Source organism: Eublepharis macularius, chromosome 10 (genome assembly GCF_028583425.1).
Source record: "Eublepharis macularius isolate TG4126 chromosome 10, MPM_Emac_v1.0, whole genome shotgun sequence".
NCBI lineage: Eukaryota > Metazoa > Chordata > Lepidosauria > Squamata > Eublepharidae > Eublepharis > Eublepharis macularius.
Window position 1 is genome coordinate 96,150,392 of NC_072799.1, and position 23,379 is coordinate 96,173,770.

At 45.5% G+C, this 23,379-nt stretch overlaps 1 protein-coding gene across 2 annotated transcripts in view; it reads right to left on the minus strand.

Annotated features, from left to right (window-relative positions):
- Positions 1–23,379, minus strand: part of WDR19 (WD repeat domain 19) — a 107,887-nt gene that overhangs the window by 31,540 nt on the left and 52,968 nt on the right. For both annotated transcript variants that reach the window (XM_054990597.1, XM_054990595.1), the window contains exons 22-28: positions 23,035–23,181; positions 22,859–22,941; positions 22,078–22,161; positions 15,919–16,065; positions 11,565–11,689; positions 11,144–11,256; positions 8,295–8,363 (exon numbers count right to left, since the gene is read on the minus strand). In XM_054990597.1, coding sequence (XP_054846572.1) covers positions 8,295–8,363; positions 11,144–11,256; positions 11,565–11,689; positions 15,919–16,065; positions 22,078–22,161; positions 22,859–22,941; positions 23,035–23,181 — 768 coding nt within the window. The remainder of the gene's footprint in view (positions 1–8,294; positions 8,364–11,143; positions 11,257–11,564; positions 11,690–15,918; positions 16,066–22,077; positions 22,162–22,858; positions 22,942–23,034; positions 23,182–23,379) is intronic.

Consider the following 23,379-nt stretch of genomic DNA (forward strand, 5'->3'; position numbering starts at 1 on the left):
CCCAGATGAGAATCGTAAGTTTGTAGTGCAGGTGGATTCCAGCAAAGGGCGGGGGGGCATGATTTTACAGGAGGATGATGAGGGAAAATTACACCCCTGCGCCTATGTGTTGAAAAATTTTCAGATTCTGAGCGCCAGTGGGCAATCTGGGATAAAGTGGTGGTGGTAGTTAAACTTGTTATGTGTACTTGGAGACATTGGTTGGAGGGGGCTAAAATGCCATTCGAAGTGCGGACGGATCATAAGTATTTGGAAGCGTTACGCGCCTCTCGCAAATTGGGCGCCAAGCAGTTACGGTGGGCGGAGTTTCTCTCGATTCAACTTTGTATTAAAACACCTCCCGGGCAAATCAGACTTCCTGGCATATGCCCTTTTGCTCCTCCCCCAACATGATAGTCAAAAGGAAGAGGTAGTGGACACTAAGTTTTCGCCCATCCAGCTTGGAGGGGCGGTCGTTACTAGGCAGCAGGCAAGAAGCAAAGCAGTGCCGCCTGTTCTCACGGAGTGGGAGGAGAAAGTGAAAACTGAGGTAGAAAAGAAGGTGGAAGTACCCAAGGATGAACTGGAATAGGGCGAGTATGGTGGCTGGTACCGGCAAGGTAAACTATACATTCTGGCTAGCCTGGAGGAGAGGTGCTGAAGAGCTGTCATGATGCCAAGTTGGCTGGGCATTTCGGGTAAAGACCCTACACCTAATGCAAAGACAATTTTGGCGACCCAAAATGAGGTGTGATGTGTCATAACATGTCTCCACTTGCCAAGTGTGCCTGATGGGAAAGAAGGGAAGGAAGCCTCCCGGGTTACTGCAGCTGCTTGAAACTCCCACCCGGCCATGGGCCACAATCTCTATGGACTTTATTGCTGACCTTCCCCCCTCCAAGGGGAAAACCGCGAGTCTAGTGGTGGTGGATTTATTTTTGAAACAGGTCCATTTCATATCGTGCTTCAAAATACCAACGGCCAAAAAGTTGGCCGCTCTGTTTATGCAGCATGTGGTCAGGTTGCACTAGTTTCTGGAGAAGGTACTCTCCAACAGGGGGGTCCAATTTGTAGCCAAGTTCTAGAGGGAGCTGCTACAGGTGGCGGGGATAGAGCAAGGTCTAAGCTCCTCCATCATCCCAAGACTGATGGACAAATTGAAAGAGTTAATCAGGTGTTGGAGCAAACTTTAAGGTGCTACATTGATTATCAGCAGAATTACTGGATGGACTTTCTGGTTTTCGCAAAATATTGTTACAACAATAGCATACACAGCTCCATGGGAGCCTCCCCCTTCATGGTTGCTCAAGGGTTTGAGGGCAAAGCCATGCCGTTCATATGTACCCAGGAGGAGAACAAGGAGGGTATCTGACTGAGTGGTGGACTAAATTAATTGACCTGTGGGAAGTGATAAAAAAACCCTGGACAAAGCCAAAGAGGACTATAAGAAACAAGCATATCGGAAACGCTCTGCCCCCTGAAGTCAAGTGGGAGACTGTTTATGTCTTCACCAAACATCTTCGGAGGGAGCAGCTGAGCAAGAAACTGGGTGGAAATATTTGGGGCCTTTTGAGGTCATAGTCAGGTCTTGCCAGGCATCCCAAAGCACTTCACTGCATCACTCAAGGTGTACGAGTTAAAGTTACTTTATTAATGAGTATACCAGTATCAAGATAGTTGTACAGGGTTATTAGCTGGAATGAGGCTAGTAACTAAAGCTAAGGGAATTATAGGTCAAAATCCCACCCCCAATAGTGTAGGAAAGTCTGTTAGAATTTGAGCATGCAAATTGTGAGAACACAGGGAGGAAAGCATAAATATTCCATAGTCTTTAGGTCTTTCAGACAGTTGGTGCAGTCTCTGCTAGATTCCAAGGTCACTCTCCCAGGCCAAGGACTGTTACTAAAACATCTGCAAGGTAAGCAATTAAGTGCTCTCTCAGCACAGGGGTACCTTTGTATACTCTCAGAGGATAACACACAGAACACTGGCAATAAGACCAGAGCATCACTGAAACAGGAATCAAACACAACCATGACAGATATGCTGGGGCTTATCTGACAGTCATTTGGGTGATCAGTGATGTGACTGTGAAAGTAAAACTGCCAAAGAACCTAAAGAATGTTCACCCTGTATTCCATTTCAGCCTCCTGAAGAAGGCTCTGTATCCTGATGTTTGGCCAACCGCACTACAAAGTCGAGGAGGTTTTGGACTGAAGCGGGGGGAATTGTTTTACTTAAGTCAGTGGGTTCATTTCAACAAGAGTAATGTGGAGTGGGTAACGGCTTCCAATGTGAATGCTCCTAAGCTTGTACGTCAGTTTTGATGAGAGTAACTTTAATGGCCTGAAACATTTTATATGCTTTTATTGTTCTATGCAAACCTGTTGTGTCCTAAGGAGTCTTTAGAGCACCTTTTCATAAGCAAATAGAGAATGTATGATAGAGCCTGCAGATGCTTATAAATGCCAAAGTTAAAGCACTAGTAAGTATTTGCCTCCTATTGGAGGGGGCAAAGAAATAACTCAGGTCACCAAGTATGCATACTGAGCCAGCTTGCTGTTGGTAGAGAAAAAACATATGTATCCCTAGTCTAAGATATTGCGCCTGTAGGATGATAGGAGAATACACGTTTCTAATTAATCACACTAAAATGTAGCGGTAGCACAAGAGCACATAAGACAGTAGAACAGACAAGACAGATCAGCTGTAACCAGAAGGAACCGGAACAAAGAAAGGTACAGAGCAGCAGAAAAAGAAACATTTGCTGAACCTTGGCAGAGATGGAACTTTCCAAGGCTAAAGAGGAGCCCTCGGCAGCAGCAGAGATGAGGAGTTTATTAGAATAAGGCACACATTCCATAGGAGGGGAGAGGTCTCTCTCCCACGGGACCCACAGAAACTATCTCTGCTTGCAGAAATACAAGGTTGCTGAAGCGACATTCAGGCGCACTTGGCAAAAAATACTTCGTAAGGGGAGCTTGATTTACTAAGAACTTTATGAATGGGAAAGTTTGTAAGAGGAAAGAAGTGTTCCTTGACAAGATAAAAACGATGTACTAACAATGTAATAAACTGATAAGAAATGCCCAATGGGAAATATTGTAATTATGGGGATGACCAGAATTATTCTTCCAATGGTGGACCTCTGGATTACCAGAGGAGGATACCCGTTTACCACCAATGAGGGTCCCGAGCCTGTTCAAGCCAATGGGAACCCCAACATTGTAATGAATCAAAGGTATAAAAACTTCTTGCACAGCTATTGTAGCTTTGATGAACTTGGGACATGAGGAGATCTTTTACTCTCTGTGTAACCATTGTTCCTCCACGTTTAATAAACGTAGACTTGCTTCAAAGTCACAGGACTCTGCATCCGTCTCTTCTTGGAATTGGCTGAGGGGCTTTCGTACCACCGATTGTGTAGAACAGTTTCACAAAAAGTACCCAGAGAAACCGGGGCGGGGGTCTCTTTAGAAGAATCTTGGAGCGGGGGCAGTATGTCAGATACGCCTCCAGCATATCTGCCATGTGTTATGACTTTCTTGCTGCAGTGTGTAGTGTACCTCTAAGAACATGCAGAGGGAACCTGTTTTGCTGACTGGTTGGCTAGCTGCTTATTTTGCAGGTGTTTTGGTTACCATTTCCTGGCCGGCTTGTGAACGTGGCCAAATCCTAACGGATTTTCTTTCCCATTGGGGGTAGGGAGTTTGCCCTATAATTAACCTTGCTTTGCTATCTTGCGTCATGTCAGCCAGTGATCCTGCCTTACCATCTTGATACTGGCATTTGTCTTTAATAAAGTAACTTTAACTCATACACCTGAGTGATGCAGCGAAGTGCTTGGAGGAAATACCTGGCAAGACCTGACATCTATGATTCTATGCTGAGATCATAGATTTAATTTTATTTGCTCTTTCTTGTTGTAAAGAGCCTTAGCCACAGGAGAGTCCAGTCCCGCTCCAATGTATGAAACAGCCTGACTGGGCTCAAGTCTAGACTTGTCAAAATTTATCAGTAGCCCCAGACATGTACAAGTGTGAACTATGAGGTCTACATCTTGCATCAATTGTTCCCCTTAATTCGCTACCATTAACCAGTCATTTAAGTATGGAAATAGAGCACACCCCCGTTCCCTAAGGAAAGCCACAACAGGTGCCACGCATTTGGTGAACACCCTTGGCGCAGTAGATAACCCAAAGGGGAGCACCTTTTAATGAAAAACTCTGTTCTGGTAAAGAAACTTCAAATATTTATGGTGTCCCTTTCTGATAGCGATATCACCACACTTCAACAAGGAAAACATGGATGACAGAGTGACCATTTTGAAACTCTAAGAAAGGCATTCAAGCCCCTTAAGTCTAAGATAGGGCAGAGCCCCCCATCTTTCTTAGGCACTAAAAAGAACCATGAGAAGAAACCCGGTACCACTTCTGCACCTTGCACCTCATGAATTAGTCAAGAGAGTTTGAATCTCGGCTTCCAATTCAACCAAAGTATTGTTGACAGCTACTGATGGCCAAATGCAATCAGGAAGCTCCATGAACTCTAACCCATAACCCCAACTAATAATAGACAAGACCCAAGAGTCAGAAGTTATTGACTCCCAGGCAGGCAGGGAGAAAAGGTGCCAATCTGTCAGAAACGTTCAGGTTAGAGTTTGTTGAACACCGTCAGAACTGCTTTGCAAAACCTTGAGAATCCTTCTGATGCATAGAAGGCTGAGAAGGCCAAGGCTTATACTGTCTGCGCCTCCGAGACTCCTGCAAGGTGTTAAGCTGATGGTGTGACATCATCTGTTGTTGGCAATATTGGCGCTGCTGTTGTCTGCCATAGTACTGGTAGGGACTATGCCGAGGAAAGTAGTTTATAAGTGGCTCTTTCAGCAGACGTGATCCCCAACAACCTGGCTGTCTGCCTATTTTCTTTTTTCTTCTTAAGTGCCTCACCTGTAGTGGTGGAAAACAGAGAATCGCCCTCAAAAGGCAAACCTCCAGTCCTAGTTCTGGTTTCAAGAGGAAGGGCCACTGATCTTAACCAGAAATGCCTCCACATAAGCACAGCTCCAGCCATGCCCCCCTCGCTGAATTGTCAACTGCATGGGGCTCATGCATTTATTTGTTGTCTGGAAAGGTGGGTTGCCTCTGAAGCAGGGATGTGGCTGCCTTCTTGTCCTCAGGAGATACGTCGTATAAGAAGACAACTTCTCCCACAGGTATAACTGGTACCCAGCCATTATTGTCTGACAGTTTGCGATACGTAGGTTCAAAGCAGACACAGAATACGGTCTTCACCCCATACTATCTTCCTCCCCTCTTTGGCCGGCAGAGTGGAATACGAACCAGACTTACGCTGTTGAACTTCCTCTGCAACCAGTGAAGAGTGGGGAGGGTATTTGACCAATGACTGCCAAGTGTCCTGCTTGATTTTATACATCTGCTCTATTCTCTTAGATGTCGCTGGAAGCTTTGCAGGCACCTTCCGCACTTTATTCACAATCTCCTCAAGGCCCACCAAAATAGGGAAAGATACAGTTACAGAAGAATCACTAGAGATACAACTGAGCAATTTAGCCTTAGTTTTAGGACCTGCAGAAGACATATTGATGTCTAAAGCCTTTGCCATCCTTGTCATCTGCTCAGAAAAGATGCTGAGATCCTCATAAGGTGACCCAGAACTCAGACCAACATTATTGTTGGGTGACGGATCAGATGTGATCTCAGATCCATCCTCAAATTGACCTAATTCCTTATCGTCCTCATCGTTGTTGTAAGTTGACTGCAGCTGTGCTGGAAACGGAGAGGGCAACCAATCCTGCCCCATTGAAGTGGAAGGCCTTGGATCCGACACCTCGTAACTCGATGGAGCTCTTTGCCATTGACAATGGTATGGCGCTGGGATACAAAAGGCATGATGCTGTTGCCTTGACTTTGAAGGTCTTCTTTGCTTGGAACCATGTTGACTGCAATGGGATCGAGCTGGTGAAGATGCCCTTGACGACTCATGTCAGGTCCGAACAGAAGCCAGGACAGCCAACGGATCCCTCCGTGGAGACCTCTCCATTTTGGTTTCAGATGTGGTGCTGCAAGCTTGCTCCGCCAATGGAGCCTCCCTCGGTTATGGTAGCTTATCCTCAGATACAGATCATTCCGGTGTATGCAGTTGAGGGGATGGGGTTCGAGGAGTAATCAGAACCACGTCATCAGAAGACTCAAGTCATGGAGAATGAAGGCGATGAGACAAAGTCAAAGTAAACCGTGCCAAATGCTGTTCCAAAGAAGCTCTTGGATCCGAGGCGTACTTTGGAGAGCGCGGCTTTGTTCCCGTCGGATCTGATCGCAGGGTCGACTTCGTGGACGTTACAGATCCAGCTTGAGAGAATTGCTCAGCAGTAGCCAAAGTATTTCTTTCGGAATCGACTCCGACGGACGCTCCTTATCACTAGGAACCTTAGTCCTCAATCTGTCATCAAATACTTTCTCCCACAGTGCTGCTTTCAGCCATTGGGCCTTCTCATGCCTCATCTTTGAGGTGAACTTTTGGCAGACTCTACACGCCGTGACATTATGTCCTTCACTCAAGCACATGAGGCAGAGGTCATGCTCATCCACGTGTGTCATCTTAGTATCACACTGAGAGCAATTCTTGAAGAGCGCCTTTTGGGCCATACTGAGCATCAGATAAATCTTTACCCCCTGAGCAACCCCCTGCCCAGTGCAGGATCAGCCTAAAGCATCCCTGACAAAGACTCATCCAGCCTTTTCTTGAAAACTGCCAGTGAAGGGGAGCTCACCACCTCCCTGGGCAGCTGATTCCACCTTTGAACTACTCTGACCGTGAAAAAGTTTTTCCTAAGATCCAGCTGGTACCTTTGTGCATGTAATTTAAGCCCGTTGCTTCGGGTCCTATCCTCTGCTGCCAACTGGAACAGCTCCTTGCCCTCCTCCAAATGACAGCCTTTCAAATATTTAAAGAGAGCAATCATGTCCCCCTTCAATCTCCTTTTCTCCAAACTAAACATTCCCAAGGCCCTCAACCTTTCCTCGTAGGGCTCAGTCTCCAGACCCCTGATCATCCTTGTCACTCTCCTCTGCACCCTCTCGATTTTGTCCACATCCTTTTTGAAGTGAGGCCTCCAGAACTGCACACAATACTCCAGGTGCGGCCTGACCAAGGCAGTATAGAGAGGGGCTCTGACCTCCTGCGATTTCAACGCTATGGCCCCTTTGATACAACCCAAGATTGAATTAGCCTTTTTTGCCACCGCATCACACTGACTGCTCATATTTAGTTTACAGTCCACTCTTACCCCAAGATCCCTTTCACATAGACTACTGCCCAGAAGTGTATCCCCCATTCAGTATTTGTGCTTCCCATTTTTGTGGCCCAGATGTAATAGTGTGCACTTGTCTTTGTTGAATTGCATCCTATTCACAGCTGCCCACTTCTCCAGAGTATTCAGGTCTTGTTGAATTTTAATTCTATCTTCTTGGGTGTTTGCTACTCCTCCCAATTTGGTATCATCAGCAAATTTAATGAGCAGCCCTTCCACTCCTTCATCCAGATCATTGATAAAATTATTGAAAAGTACCTGAAGGGTGGTATATAAATCAAATGTTATTATGTTATTGTTATTAGGTTAGGATGAGTGTGTATGACTGGATCTAAGCCACCCACTGAGCTTCTACAGCAGAATGATTTGAACCTGGGTCTTCCAGATCTTCCTCTGAAACTCTAACCACAACATTACACTGGGGTTTTTTTTGGGGGAGGGACCTGCTGCTGAACAGTAGCAAGCAGCTGGGCCTGTGTGACTGATCCAAGTCATGTAGTATTAAGTCATCTGGCGGGTGCTTCTGGGCCTTGCCCTAACAAGTCCTCCTTCAAAGGCCAAAACAGGCCCAGAAAGGGCCCTGCTCCTCCCCCTGCCTTTTATTGACATACTGATTGGATACTTACTAAACTGTTATGATCGCCTAGCAACAGCCACTGAGAGCATCTGTTAAAGCTACAGGTGTTCCTTTTATCATTTTGTTTTTTTTTTAAAAGCCCAATGTATTTTTTTAGATTTCAGATTTTTCTGCAAACCTGGGGCATTTTTTAGGTGTATAAAAAAATCTGTTTTGTCTGTTCATGGCTCCAGTCTCCGGATTTAAGTATCCTCAGATCAGGGCCACTTTGCTATTAGTATATAAGACAGAACTCATAATAGTTAGCCTGGTGTTGTTTCTCTGCTTAATCATTATAAGAGAGATTGCAGAATTCTTTAAAATGAGTCATTCTCTTGCCTTCATTTGCCAAAGGAAGTTTCTTACCGTCTCTATTGCCATTTCTATAGCCATGTTTTCATCTGTATTTGGACTTTTCAGAAAGTGCTTTAATGCCTGAAAAAAACACATACATTAAAAGTCAGAACATTTTGCAAATAAATTACATTTTCTATCATCTTCATTTTTATTCTTAGAGGAAATGATATAGTATATAAAAATATACTTTGTGCTCATATATATTTCTGCGTTAGCTTTCATAAAATATTCATAGGTTAACTGCTGGGTGGCTAGACTGGAAGGTTTCAAACACTGAGGACACGAAGAAACGTGCTGCAAATGCAGAACAGGAACACAATTCCCCACCTGGGGTCAGATGGGCCTTCAGCACACCTGCCATGCTTCAGGTGTATTGTGCTGCAGTGCCTCTGAGTCTGCACAGACTGGAACCAGAGGTCTGTTGCTTTGTTACTGCTTATCTTCCAGGCAAGGTGTTCTGGTTACGAGTTCCTGCCGAAGCCTGAGAACCTGACCTTGGACTTAACACAGAGACTGAGCTGAGCTCTTTTCTCCCCCTCCCTTCTTCCCAGGCGATGCACGGCCAAAGCTTCTAAAGGCCTCTCCTTCCCACTGGGGGTGGTGGTGGAGACACTGGCCTATAATTGATCCTTTTTTGTACTACCTTTAGGCATCCCAGTCACTTTCCATTGTCACAGCTTCTTGATACTGGTATCTTTCCTTAATAAAACATCTCTAACTCATACACCAGAGTGATGCAGTGAAGTGTTTGGGGAAGTACCTGGCAAGACCTGACACTTGGTTTCTTCTTTGTGAATCGATGATTGCTCAAGTTCCTAATGTTCACAGGCAGTAACCCTCTGAATGCCAGTTCTGGGGGACAACAACAGAGGAAGCCTCTGCCTCCATGTCCTGCCTGCAGGCCTTCCAGGGGCACCTGGTTGGCCACGGTGTGAAACAAAATGCTGCACTAGATGGACCACTAGTCTGATCCTACATGACTGCTCTTATGCTCTTAACCAGATACTATAAACAACTATATTGAAATCTAAATTATTTACAGCTGCTCCTGATTCTTTGAGCTGAGGGGGCTTTGGAAGGTGTAGTTTAAAAGCATAACAACTACACACTAACCTATTCACTGCCTGCAGCACCCACTTGGAATAACAAATCCCATTCCACAGGACTTAGAGATGCTTTTATGCTGCAAAACTTTGATGGGGATGCCGCAACATAGTTTGAAGCCCACTACAAATATACCCTGAATAATAATAACAACATTCGATTTATATACCTCCCTTCAGGACAACTTAACGCCCACTCAGAGCACTTTACAATGTATGTTATTATTATCCCCACAACAATAATCACCCTGTGAGGTGGGTGGGGCTGAGAGAGCTCCTAGAAGCTGTGACTGACCCAAGGTTACCCAGCTGGCTTCAAGCGAAGGAGTGGGGAATCAAACCTGGCTCTCCGGATTAGAGTCCTGCCGCTCTCAACCACTACTCCAAACTGAAGTTGAACATGTCCATGTCTAATTAGATGGCAGTGTTCAGCGGAGTGCCACAAGGCTCAGTTCTTGGCCCAATGCTATTTTAATAAATGATCTGGATGAGGGTGTGAAGGGATTACTCATTAAATTTACAGATGACACCAAACTGGGAGTAGTAGTAAACACCCTTGAAGTTGGAATTCAATGAGATCTGAACATGCTGGAAAAGTATGCAGATTTGAATATGATGCGATTTAACATGGATAAGTGCTAGGTTCTCCACCTGGGTAACAAAAAAGCAAACCATGCGTACTGGATGAAGGATTCACTTATGGATATCAGTGCGTAGGATTCAGGTAGATGCAAAGCTAAACATGAGCAGTCATGAGTGTGATGCATCAGCAAAAAAAGAGAACACAATCTTGGGGTATGTCGGTAAACATATAAAGTCCTTTCATGGACTTTCTGTATGTGAAAGAGAAGTCAAAGTTAGTGATCTGTGGATTTGAAAATTAGAATTATACGGTTGGGAATAAATATTATGCTGAACTAGGGAGAAGTAATGGGGATACACGTGTATAAAGACTGAATCCACGTATGTAGTAAAAATAAGGGTAATACGAAAGAATTATTGACTAAATAACGAATCTGACAAGTCTGTAAAAAGAGTAATAATTGGTTTGTCTTCCTCCTCATTCCCCTTCCCTTTTTATATTTGTATTTTTTTTTGTTAATGTTGTTCTGTTGTAATAAAACATTAAAAAAATCACATGACGTCATTGTCCTATTATATACCATGGTCATCAGACCCCACCTGGAGTATTGTGTGCAGTTCTGGAGGCCTCATTTCAAATGTTGAATTGGAATGGGTGCAGAGGAGAGCAACCAGGATGATCAGGGGCCTAGAGAGCAAGCCCTCTGAAGAAAGACTGAGGGACCTGCGAATGGTCAGTTTAGAGAAGAGATGGAGGGGAGACAGGATTGCTCTAAGTATTTAAAAGGCTGTCACTTAGAAGAGGGACGGGAGCTGATCCTGTTGGTAACAGAGGATAGGATTTGAAACAATGAGTTTATTCTAGAGGCGGGAAGGTACTGGCTGGAAATTAGGAAAAACTTCACATTAGGAGTGACTCAGCAGTGGAATCGGCTACCCAGGGACGTGGTGGGTTCCCCCTCATTCAAGGAGCAGCTGGACGAATACTTGTCAGGGATGCTTTAGGCTGTTCCTGCATTGGGCAGGGAATTGGACTAGATGGTCTGTAAGGCCCCTTCCAACTCTATTTCAATGATTTTTATGCTTATATTTAGTAGTTACACAATCACACATCCTATAAAAGCTGCAGTTGAAGACAACCCAGTGAGATTGTTTTTATTGTTTAATACTAACCCGGCCATACTGTCCACACAGAAGGAAGAATTTCCCAGCCTGAAAATGCATTTTTTCCCCTTCAAAATATAGGGCAATACTCTGATAGTCTTCATTACTGGTGTTCTCAGAACCTGCAACAATTTGGAGTGAAATACAGTCAGAATTCTTGTTTGATGAGCATTCTCAATGGAGAAATAATTTCATCATGCTTTGTCTTTTTTCTCCTGTGACTTGAAAAACTGCAAGAGCCCAATGGGCTTCTATTTCGTGCTATTCTGAAAATAGAGATACTGTATTGGGAGCACATGCCATCTAACAAATTTTACAATGTAATTTTAAGGGTTTTCATGATAAAAAAAAACATGCTGGGTGGCAGAAAGACAAAGTACAATGCACTGGTAAGAAACTCTAAATACTATTCCTGGCCTGCAATACTCACTCACTATGTCAGCATATATCTCCATCTTATTGTGCTGCTGAGCCAAGGAAAAAGCTTCATTATTACATTTGGACATAACCAAAAACTGGATGGCAGAACCGTAGTCACCTAATTGCAGAAAGAATCTGAAACAGAACAAAAAAATTCATGGTTTATTTAAATTAAACTAAAGACACCACTATTCGACAAACGAACATCAGAAGGGTCCAGGGCCAGCTCCAGGTCCAGTGTAGGGGAGCAAGCAAAAGGACCACTAGCGGACTCCTCCCCACACAAGCGCACAGGGAGGAGGCCGAGTGTGACTCCGTGTTCCTTTTGGCCTCAACAGCACCAGAAGAACTAAGAAGGATTGCGAAAGAGCCATGCTGTTTCCTCCCCAAGTGTCCTTCCCACAGGGAATGGAAGATCCTGACAGAGGCCCCTGTGAACTCACAGGGGTATCTGAGGTGACCGCACATTTCCTGTGGGAGTGACATCCAGGGAGACAGCGGAGCATGGCTCTATTGTGCTTCTTTTTGCCTTGGCAATTAGGGATGTGTGCTTTGGGATTCAGTAATAAATACCAAATCTTACCCAATTTTGTAAGATTTGGTATTACTGAAGCATGTCCTGTATTGATGAAGCGATTTGGAAGTACCGAAGCAAAGCTTATCAAAGTGCTTTGGAATGCTTTGGGTAATATGGTAGCTCTGTTTTCTTGCTTTGCAAAGGAACAGCAAGAGCAAGTGCTTCCTGCCTTTTTTACCTGATGGGAGGGGGGAGGAAGGGGTTGGAGTGAGTAAGAAGCAGAGGGAGGGGGATCAGGGAAGGGGCCGACTTTGAGAGTGGCCAATCCCTGCAGCAGCTCTCCTTCTCAGCCAATGGGGATTCTCTGGAAGGAGAGTGCCTTTTTAAAAAATGCTGCAGGGATTTAATTGAAGCCTTTCCTGCTCATAAGCCTATATTGCTGTGCCCTTGTGTTGCTGGAAAGAGACTGCCTGGCTTGCCTCTCTCTTTGGACTCTGGCTGTGACTTGGCTGGACTGCTGGGACTTCTGGACTGCACGTATGGACTCCCTGCTGCTAATGATTCTCCTGCGGGACTTGCTGCTGCTGCCTTTGGGACCACCTGACTGGACCTGCACCCGACTGACTGCGCCTGGAGACTGGCTTGAGAGTCACTAGACTCGTGGGGGGGGGGTTCTTTGGGGGGAGGGGGTTGGCTGTCTTCTTGGGTTGGGGGGGAAGGGGAAAAAATTTTTGTTTGCATTATAAATATTCTTTTTAATTTTTGCTGCTTGTTCTTTTGTTGGGGAGTTATCTTGCTGCGTTAATTTTGTTTGCTTGCTCAAGTTTTTTCCTTTGTGGGGATGCATTGCTTGGCTTTAATGGTGAATGATTTGTTTGGCTTGTGTGTGGGTGGTTTGATTTAAGGTGCTCTGTTTAATTGGTTTGGCTTTCAAATTCTGCTGTTCTTCTGGGGGAGGGGGGCGCGCTTCTGGTGCATCCTGAGGTTGTATGGCTTCTGTTGCCATTTTATTGTTGCTTGGCTAACTTGCTTTGCTTTAGTTTGTTCCTGTTCCTTTTCCTGTTAATTTTTGCAAATTCTTTGGGGAGGGGGCTTTACCAGTTGGTATATTTGCTGTCTGTTGGGATAGGTTTGAGTTGTTAACTGTTGTTTTTTGTTGGTTGAGGGGTTGGTGTTTAGGTTGTATATTTTGCGTTTCTGAGAGTTATAAGAGTAAAAAATTGTTTATTTAGGTTGTATATTTTGCGTTTCTGAGAGTTATAAGAGTAAAAAATTATTTATTTTATTAAGGTAGGCTAGTTGTAAGAATCCTTGTACATTTGCCCTCTAAACTACTGGCTTCTCGTGACAGCAAGAGGGTTCCAAGGCTCTCTTTGCAGAGGTAGCTGATGAAGCACCACCCCCTGTCCGGAGTCTGAGGCTCATCCCCAACTCAGCCACAGTAGGTGGAGCAGCTCCCAAGCCCCAGAGGGTCAGAAGGAGCAGGTGGAAGCCAGCCAGCCCCACCCTCCAGTGGGAGAGTAAGAGAGAGAAAGAGAGAGAGAGAGAGAACAGCAGAGAGGAGGTGGAGGAAAGGAGGTGAAGAGGAGGAGGAGTAAGACTGACAGACGGATCGGGACAGTTGGATGGGGACAATGTCAGGTTGAAGGGACCTGCGAGTGGACTGAGAGGGTGTGAGGGTGAGGTATACCCTCCTCCTTCCACAGAGTGGGCTCCTGCAGATTCCCTGAAGGTCCTTTAAGGCTGAAGTCAGGCAGGCTGGTGCCTCACCCCCAACCCAGGTGCCTGAGGCAGGAGCTGGCACTAGATGGTCAACCATTTTCCATAGTGGACAACTTTGGCTTCCAAGGGCTGCTCCATGATGGCTATCCTTGGTACATAATCCCTGCTCGCACCACGTTGAGCAGGACCGTGATGCCCTCTTTTACAGGGCTGCCAAGGACCATGTGAAGGCACAGTTGTCTCATGCTGCTGGGAGAGATGTGCCCTTCACGTTGGACATATGGACGTGCCTGCTTACTGTGCACTGGTGGCAACCTGAGGACCTTCAGGGTGGGGGTGGGATGCCAAGTGTCAGGCAGGGATGGATGGGAGGCTCCCGAGCCAGCCACTGCAAGGTTCTGCTCCACACCGAGGTTCTCAACGTGGCACACACAGCGGAGAACATCAGTGCCATCATGAGGAGGGAGTTAGAAGACTGGGTAGGCAAGGGCAGCGTTGCCATGGGACAGACGGTTGTGCAAACATGAGGGCAGCGGTAGCATGTGTGTTCTCCTAAGCACATTTACTGTACGTCCCAAACTTCACCTCCTGGTGACGGATACACTTGGTACAGGTTCCTCCCAGGAACCCGCAACTCATGAGCTCCAGTGTTTTCTGCAGAAATGTCAAGAGACTCACAAGTCATTTCTTGTGCAGTGTGAAGCCCATTCATGAACTGCTCCAGAAGCAGGACAGGACAGGCGTGCCAGAGCATCGCCTGATCACTGATGTTGCAATTCACTGGAACTCCACCTGCGCCATGCTTGAACACTTGGTGGGCAGCAGGCCATCCTTGAGGTGAGTCTATGATCTGAGGAATAACGATCTCCCCCCCCACACACAGGAGGTCAATAGGGGCACCTTCTTTGGGGGGCTATAAATGGCCCCCCCAAAATCCAATCTTCATGAGACTTGGGGAGTCTTGAGAGGACAATCAGTGGTATATCCCCTGAATATTTTGTAGATTTGTTTTTTAAAATGCCACCTCCATCCCCCTGGATAGCCCCAAGTTTTCCCCATAGGGAACAATTGAGATTGGAGGTGGATAGGAGCACCTTCTTTGGGGGGCCATAGTATGGCCCCCTGAAGTCCAATCTTCATGAAAGTTATGTGGTTGTGAGAGGACAGTTAAGACTAGGTCTCCAGCAAATATGGTATTATTCGGCCCCCCAGGCCCTCAGATAGCTGAAAATGGTGTTTCCCATTGGATATAATGGCCAAAGCTTACCGAATAATACCGAGGCGGCTTCACATACCTGAAGCAGGAAAATGGATTTGAGATTCGAGTTTTCCCAATTTTTTAATGCTTTGTAATATTGAAGCAGAAAACCCAAATCTTTTTCCTGTGCACACCCCTATTGCCATTGCTAAAAGAACTTGAAGGAATTGCAGTCAGCTCCTTTCTCCATGTCTCACAAGGACTCAGAAGAGACAAACACAGTTAAGCTAATGAGCAACGTCTGCTAACAGGGATCATCTCTGTTCACTTTGCTTGGATATGTGGGCAATGACAGCTAGGACAAATAACTGACTCCTGACCCTCTCCCTCCATGCAGGAGCAGGGATGGTAGTGGGACTGGGTCCTTTTTAGGCTCTGCTGCCTGGCAGACAGATGATGAGAAGCTGCCCATCACACTGTACCATGAAATTGCAAAACAGAATTTATATGGACATCTGATTATAGTAATCAGTGCCTCCATTGAGATTAAATCTTCCTTACCCACAACAGTTGTTTAATTAGTTTAATAAAGCTATGGAGCCTACATTAGTATCACTAGAGCATTTTTATTTTACAAAGAAGTGCAAAAAAATTCTTCTAGTATTCCATGGCCTTTTGACACCCTTGGGTTACCATGTTTTTTTGCTATATACCATGCACATGTGCATATTTATTAATTTCTGATGGTTGAGAATATAACATCATTTACCTGATGAAACGATCTTCCATCCACAATTTAATATATATGCAGGCTTTAAAGTGAAACAAGAATTCCTTTGTATTTATAACTTGCCTATTATAGTTACATATGTGGATAAAATCATACATCAGTAGTTTGGATAACTAGGTTCTATACATAACAGTTACCTGGCTACCATCTTGGCTCCATCAAGAGACTGTGTTTCTCTAACAACACTAACAGCCTTTTCAGGATTGTTAAGATGATCCAAATATAGCCGGATAACATTGTCCCACTGCTTGGCATTTTCATAGGCCAAGACAGCTTCTTTGTACCTATTGAAAGAGACTATAGGTTAATTAAATGGAACTTCAATTACAGCTTAAAAACCTCCAATAGTGCCAAGTTTCTCTTATCACAATATATCCAGAAAACAGGGTTGCTCTTACATGTAACTGTTGTTCATCAAGCGGTCTTCAGCACAGGTACATATTGGGACTGTGCACGCGCAAGACAGAAACGGAGATTTTCAGAGCTTTCTAGAAGACTAGGAGTGCCCCTCCCCCTTTTGGCATTTTCCCACCAAAAACATCACACGTCCAGGAAGGGGGGGGGGTGCTATTCCCACAGTTCTCTCCATGCTGTCGCCAGAGACCCCCGTCGAGTTCACAGTGGGGCCGGAGGGAAGGATGTGTAGATGACCACTCGATGAACGACACTTGCCGTTAAGCGCAACCCTGTTTTCATCTTTGTGGCTTCTGTGCAGACTCAAACCGGGAAAGCATCAAGCTCACTTACTGAAAGAGGTGGGTGTGAAGCTCTCAAAGTAAGACCCCCTTCCCAACGGATGCTTAGCGCCTCACTGACATACACCCAAGAGGTGCTTGTAAAAAAGCTGGGAGTTCTCTAAGAGCGTCTCTGCCAAAGTACAAGTGGGAATGCAGGAAGGAAAAGGCAGGTGTTCTGGGGGGGGGGGGGGACACAGCCATGCTAGGTAAAGGGCACTGAACAGTCATGCACTCAAGGGGCAGCTCGAGAACCTCTACAGACCCACAAAGGAAGGGCTGCGTGAGAATCCTGCCAAGTCTCTTTTGGAGCCTGAACGACTAATGCAACCGATAGTGTTGTGAGTCATGAGGGCTGAAAACCCTCACTGGACACATTAACATTGTGAAGCTCTATGAATGTGGGGTGGGGTGGGGTGGAATCAGAAACCCACAATGTTCTCATTCCATGGGTGGAAGTGCTGTACACTAAAAAAGAAGCACTAGGGAAGAGCAAAAAGTTAACAAGGGGTTACACCACTACTCTAAATGTCCTTGGAGATCCAGTAAGGAAGAGGCAAGTTAAGAGTGTTTGAGTCCCCAAAATAATCAATAGCACAAGGAGAAGGGTCCACGTCATGCTATAGCCTCAACAGAGATTCCAGTCCACTCAGAAGTACAAAATACAGCAGCAGTTGCCATTCAGGACAATACACACACACACACACACCCGAGACTATTGCAAAAGTGCAGGAAAAGGAGTTCACCAAAACTGTCAAAGCCGTCAGCAGGAGTGAAAACACAGCAGATCCACACCAGAATAATGAAAGTGACACAGGTTTGATGAGGCCAAAGAAAAGACAGACACTAGGCACCATCCAAGAACCTTGTGCTGCTAGCAGAACAATCTGCCCAGCAAACAACAGCCAGGAGATAAAACATAAACACAGATTACCCTGCCAGTGGATTAGCAAGGGCATTGCCCAATGATGGGGCACCTGAAAACAAAGGGGCAATCAAAAGGGCAGGCCACGGACCACCACCGTGTGCTGCAGGGCCAAATAGCCCATGCCTACAATCAGAGTATCTAGGAGTTGGCACCAATTAGTTGAGGAAACATTACTGCAATGCATTACGATGACATGGAGCATTTGCAGTGAAACAAAAGACACAGAAAAGTAAGGTATGTCTAGTACTCTTGGTGAAAGCAGAGACAAAGTCATTTTTCAGAAGACCACCTGCAGGCACAGCCTCATAGTGGGGCTCCTGCACTGCAGGGGCAACACCTGAGATGGCATTAAATGACACGTGAAGCGCACGTATCGGGAGATGCAATGTTAGCTGGGAAGGGTAGTTTAAAAAGACAGAGCGAGTGGCAGGGCCAAGGCTTTTGCACATACTGGAGCTGTGTGAAGGGGCTGTGAGATGCCAGAAGGGAAACTTCAGCCCATTATAACCTCTCCAAGTCCAAGCCCAGCTCTGGAAGGCAGCTCCAGCCCATTTCCATTCCTTACTGCCCTCTGGTTGAGATCCCACACAGTTTTCGACTGGAGAGGTGAAATTGACAGTGCCTTAGGGGAGGTGAAGATGACATTAATGAATAACAACAACAACAACAACATTTGATTTATATACTGCCCTTCAGGACAACTTAACACCCACTCAAAGCAGTTTACAAAGTGGGTGGGGCTGAGAGAGCTCTGGGAGAGCTGTGACTGACCCAAGGTCACCCAATTGGCTTCAAGCGGAGGAGTGGGGAATCAAACCCGGTTCTCCAGATTAGAGTCCCACTGCTCTTAACCACTACACCAATCTCCACCGGCTCGATGCTTCCCGGCTAACGTGGCATCTCTATTCATTTGATAAACATGCGCCGCGGCACCTCATGCAGAGAGTCTCTCAGAGTTGCAGCACCATGAGAGTGCCCTGGGAAAACAGAGCACTGAAAGCATGAGAATGATGCAGGTGTGTTCCGTCTAGGAAATAAAAAAACAAATTTGGGTGTCCCATGAAGTGTGAAACTTAAACTGAAGATCATATTCTGCCAAGGTGACACAAACAGGTATATAAGAACACATAATTGCAATTGTGAAAGTGAAAACACTGAACAATCTTAGTAAAATGTGGATCAACTAAGACAGACAAGGCAAAAGAAACTCGTTTTCAACTAGTGGGACAAAAAGGGGGGGGGGTTGCCCTGGAAAGGATCAGTTACCAACCATCAACAGACCAGAGGAAAAAACTATACTGCAGCCTCAAATGGGACAGCTTACTTGTTGTGCTTTTTAAAAACTTCCAAGATATTGAAATCCTGCCACCAGCAGTCTGCACTCCCAACAACAGGGACTCTCTGTGGGAAGAGAGTCCATTCATATCACTTTGGCCTATACCCTTTATGCCCCAGGACGGGGTTAAAACGTGTGTCCTGCTCCCGGCAAAGGGGATGGTAAAAGAATCACAAGAGCCTGTGGATTAGCAGTTTAAAGGAAAAATTGCAGCAGGGGAATTCTACTTCTGACATAAGCTAACAGCCTTCAAAGTTCACAGTGACAGAATTAGAGATGAAGTGTTATTTAATCTGCCAGCCATCAAGAACAATAAACGACTACTGGAATGAAGTAAAAAATTGCAAAAGGATTGCAATAGGGGCTCTGACAGCAGCCAATTTAATGGAAGTTCGTGTGTCAAGGATTCTTGTCTTGGATCACCATTTCTTAGTAGAAACATAAGACGCCCTTAAAAAAGATGAGCGGGGAGTTTATCTAAATCCCACCTTTCAACGCAATGGGGACTCCAAGTGCCTATATATCTTTTTATTCCATCCACACGAGAACCCTGCAAAGCAAGCCAGGCTGGGGGAACGCAATGAGCCCAAGGTCACAGGCAAGCCCTTTCAGGCAAAATGGCATTTGAAACTGGATTTCCCAGAACTCAATGCTCTAACCACGACACCAAACTGGCTCTTGTTAGAAATGGTGTCATACAGGAACTACTCGAGAGAGAAGCTGAACACAACTGAAGTAAGAAGTCTCTCCTAGTAGTAGCAATTGCAGGCTGCGGAGTCTGTTTCATGTTTCATGTGAGTCCCAGGATACTAGCATCTGCAGCCGTTCCAGTCCAGGTTTTACTCACATCTGTGTAAACTGGCTGAGGGACTTCTAGGGAAGGCCTCTGTTGGGCCTTGTGTTCTTTTCTTTGCTTCTGCTGAATAAAGTTACTCTGTGTTGGCTAAAAGAGACCCTTTGCACATTCCTTAATGACTGCAGAATCCTACGGCAATGGGACTGAGAACCCTGGGAGGAGCCAGCACCATTCCCTGGCAGGAAACAAGGAGTGTGAGTATACATGGAACCCAGGGGGGAAGAAATGGCCTTCCCAAAGCAATGGGCTTAGAGGTGCAGCTGAGCAGCCTCAACCACCCCCTGGAGAGTTCCAGGCTGCTCTGCCCATGTTAGCCTCCAGGGGCTGCACTCAGAACCAAGGACAGCCTGGGGGGGGGGAGGAGTCAGCTGGGCACATCTGCAAAGGCCTTGGTGTGTGTGGGGGGAACCCCTCAGCCTCCCAGGCCTCTTTAAGTTACCCCCCCCCCCCGTGTCTCCCCTCAGAGCTGACACAGCCAAGGGTTAGGGTTAGGGGGCCAGTTATTTAGCCAAAGCCATTAGAAAAAAAAAGGCTCCCAGCTTCCCAACCTATGGCTATGTTCAGCTACACCCCCAGGTGTCTCCCCTCAGAGATGATACAGCCAAGGAGGCGAAGGGCCTTTATCCAGGCAGGCAGGCAGTAGGCTTGCCAGCCTCCAGGTGGTGGCTGGAGATCTCCTGGAATTACAACTGATCCCCAGGCCACAGAGATCTGTTTCCCTGGAGAAAGTGGCTGCTTCGGAGGGTGAACTCTATGGCCTCATACCCCACTGAGGCCCCTCCCCTCCCCAAAGCGCACCCCCTTCAGGCTCCACCCCCAAAACCTCCAGGAATTTCACAACCTGGACCTGGCAACCCTAGTAGGCAGGCAGCCAGGCAGCCAAAGCCTTTGGGACAGAGCCTTGGCACGGAGGGCTCACTGAGAACCACTAAGAGAAGCCTCCGGTGGGACTCAAGGGTGCCCGGGGGGGAGCAGGCGCCTTCCATCGGGCGGGCGTTTTCCAGCGTCATGAAGAAGCCTCTCTTGGGCCATAACAACGAACGGACAGACAGAAACTTTTGAAAGAAATAATTCTCCTCAGCCTCCAGGAGGAGGTGAGGGGAAAAGCAGAGGACAGCAGTGGAGATCCTCTCTCTATGGCGGCAAAAAGAGAACTGAGGGAATGCTGCCCCTCCTCCTGGTCATGTGATGTTTTGGGCGGGAAACTGGCACTCCTAGAAAGCTCCGGAAACCTTCTCCAGGGCTGGCCTTGTGCGCGTGCAGTCCCAATGAGCGCCTGCACCGAAGCTCCGGAGATGAACCCAAGTTATGCAGCATGCTCTGGGAATTCCTTGGCTTGAAGGTGTGGAGTATTCTGGAGGTTGTGTGTGTCCTTATTTGCTGATGAAGTGTCTGTGTACCATCTATTCCATTGCACAGGAAACACTTTGGCAAATTTTTTCATGGAAAGAATTTTGAGGCTCCCCAGAGAAAGGTGCGGTCATTACCGGAACAGATCTGTGGGATCCAATCCAGTGTTTTGGGTAACTTCAATACAGGGAGGACAGATTCTGATTTCATGGCTGGACTTAATGTTTTGCACTGGCTTACAATCCAGTCTGGTGGTGTCATGAAGATCTCACTATTACAGTTAGATCAACACCTTCCTAGGACATACCCCTTGCCCACCAAGGGTGCTGGCTGGGCACTGGGTCACTCAGGATGATCTTAGACAACAGTCTTACAGAACCAGTTTGGTTCCTGAACTCTCTTGTGCATTTCTAAAGCTTTGATGGCGTCTCTGTTGATGGCTTCCTGGACCAAACTTCATCTAAGGACGAGCTGCATTTTCTTGTTTTGGCCAAACTGCACGTTATTTAATGCTATGCTGTTCTGTTCTCAGCCTCATCAGATCTCAAAACTACAGTCCAAGAAAGAAAAACACCTCTAATTTACATATAGTAACGAACTTAACTTTAAAAAGTTAAAAACCCATGCTGGCTAAATATATTTTAAAAAGATCTATGGCTGATTGACAGCTCTTTTTATGTTACACTGTGAAGCCCTACTTATGCACTCTCTCCATACTAATTAAATTACTAAAAAGGGCTTAGCAAATTTGTTTTTCCACCTTATAGATTTCAAATCCGTTTAAAACAACTTTATGTTGTAAGAAAATAGCAGCAAGAGGAGGAAAAAATATTCTGTACAAGTATTCTTCTTTTACTGTTCCTTCCAGGATACGGCACAAATAATATCACATTTACCATGAGAGATTTAAAACTCAGCAGTGGAAAATGAAGTGATTCATTTTCCATTTCTGAATGAATTAAAGATGCTGTCCTTCACATACTCGCCCAGATGCTAGTCCTGTTACATTTAGCAGAATCAACTCACAGATTCAACTATGATTGTAGGTTTACAATATCGCATTTGAATTTGTCTTTAAAAATTAAGATATACCTGCCATCTGCTTCCTTTGCTTTGGCATACTGCAAATGTATCTTTGGTGAGGACACATGAGGGAGAAGCTCACCAACCTTCGCCCTAGATGACAGACATAACGATACGTTATTTTAGGATCATAATTTCACACTCTTTTTTTGTCTCAAACAAGTCTGCCACAAAATTGTACCAAGGATCAAAGGTAACTTCATTTAGTTGAAGTTTCTCAAAAATTGTCAAGTTGCACTCAAAACAGGTCCTTAAGATCTCATTTATTATAATCTTAGCTATCTGTACGCCATGATTTAGTGGGAGTGCAGAAAAGGTTCAGAATATGGTAACTTCCTGAGAATCCTAGTTATCACTTTTTTTAAAAGCTTGTCTTTAGACCTTATGGCAGTGAAAATATGTTTAAAGTGTGTGCGCGGTGCTTGCTGAAATCACAGGAGCAAAAGGGCGAACTCGTCAAGACCCACAGTAGTTGGGTGGGGTGGGGGGGACCTCAGTGTCCTTACCCATCCCATGACTAGCAAAACCAGATTAAACAATGTAAATTCAAACATTTGCTCAACTTCTACACAGTTTGTATCTTTTCTGAGCAGAGAATTTGCTTTGTCTGGGCACAGGATTTTAATTATAATCCTTTTAGAACAAGACATTGGGCAAGTAAATGTTCCTATGAGTTTAATAAAATGGGGGGTGGAGGATCTTGGATTACTCCAACAGTCACAACAAAGCTTTTCCTATTTCCCAGTTAATTACACATTTTTACAAGAGTGCATATTAATTCTACACTTACCAATTTTTGCAACGGATATATACAGATGCTGCTTTGTCATAATACTGCCCTTTTTCATAGAGTTGGGCAGCTTCTGAAAATTGCTGCAATACAAAGAAGGGAAACAAATGTTGGTTCAAAGTATGCAAATTCATACTTGAGAATCCATTACTTTAGAAATCACAAGTATGAGTTACCTTCATGCTCTCCAGAATATTTCCACAATCTCTTTTCAAAATCCTGCTGGGATGCTTGATGGCTTGGTTGACGCCCCGTCGAATATCACCCACGCGAATAGACATCTGAGCAATTCCAGCTTGGCAGGCCTCATCATGCTCTTGGAACTGGAAATCAAGAGTACAGTATTAAAGGTGTAACAGCAGTCATCCTCATCATCATAAAAGAAACAAATCACCATAACACTAATAGGACATAAAAATAGGGGTCACTGGAGGTGTGGGGGGAGGCAGCTGCGAATTTTCTGCATTGTGCAGGGGTTGGACTAGATGATTGTGGAGGTCCCTTCCAACTCTATGATTCTA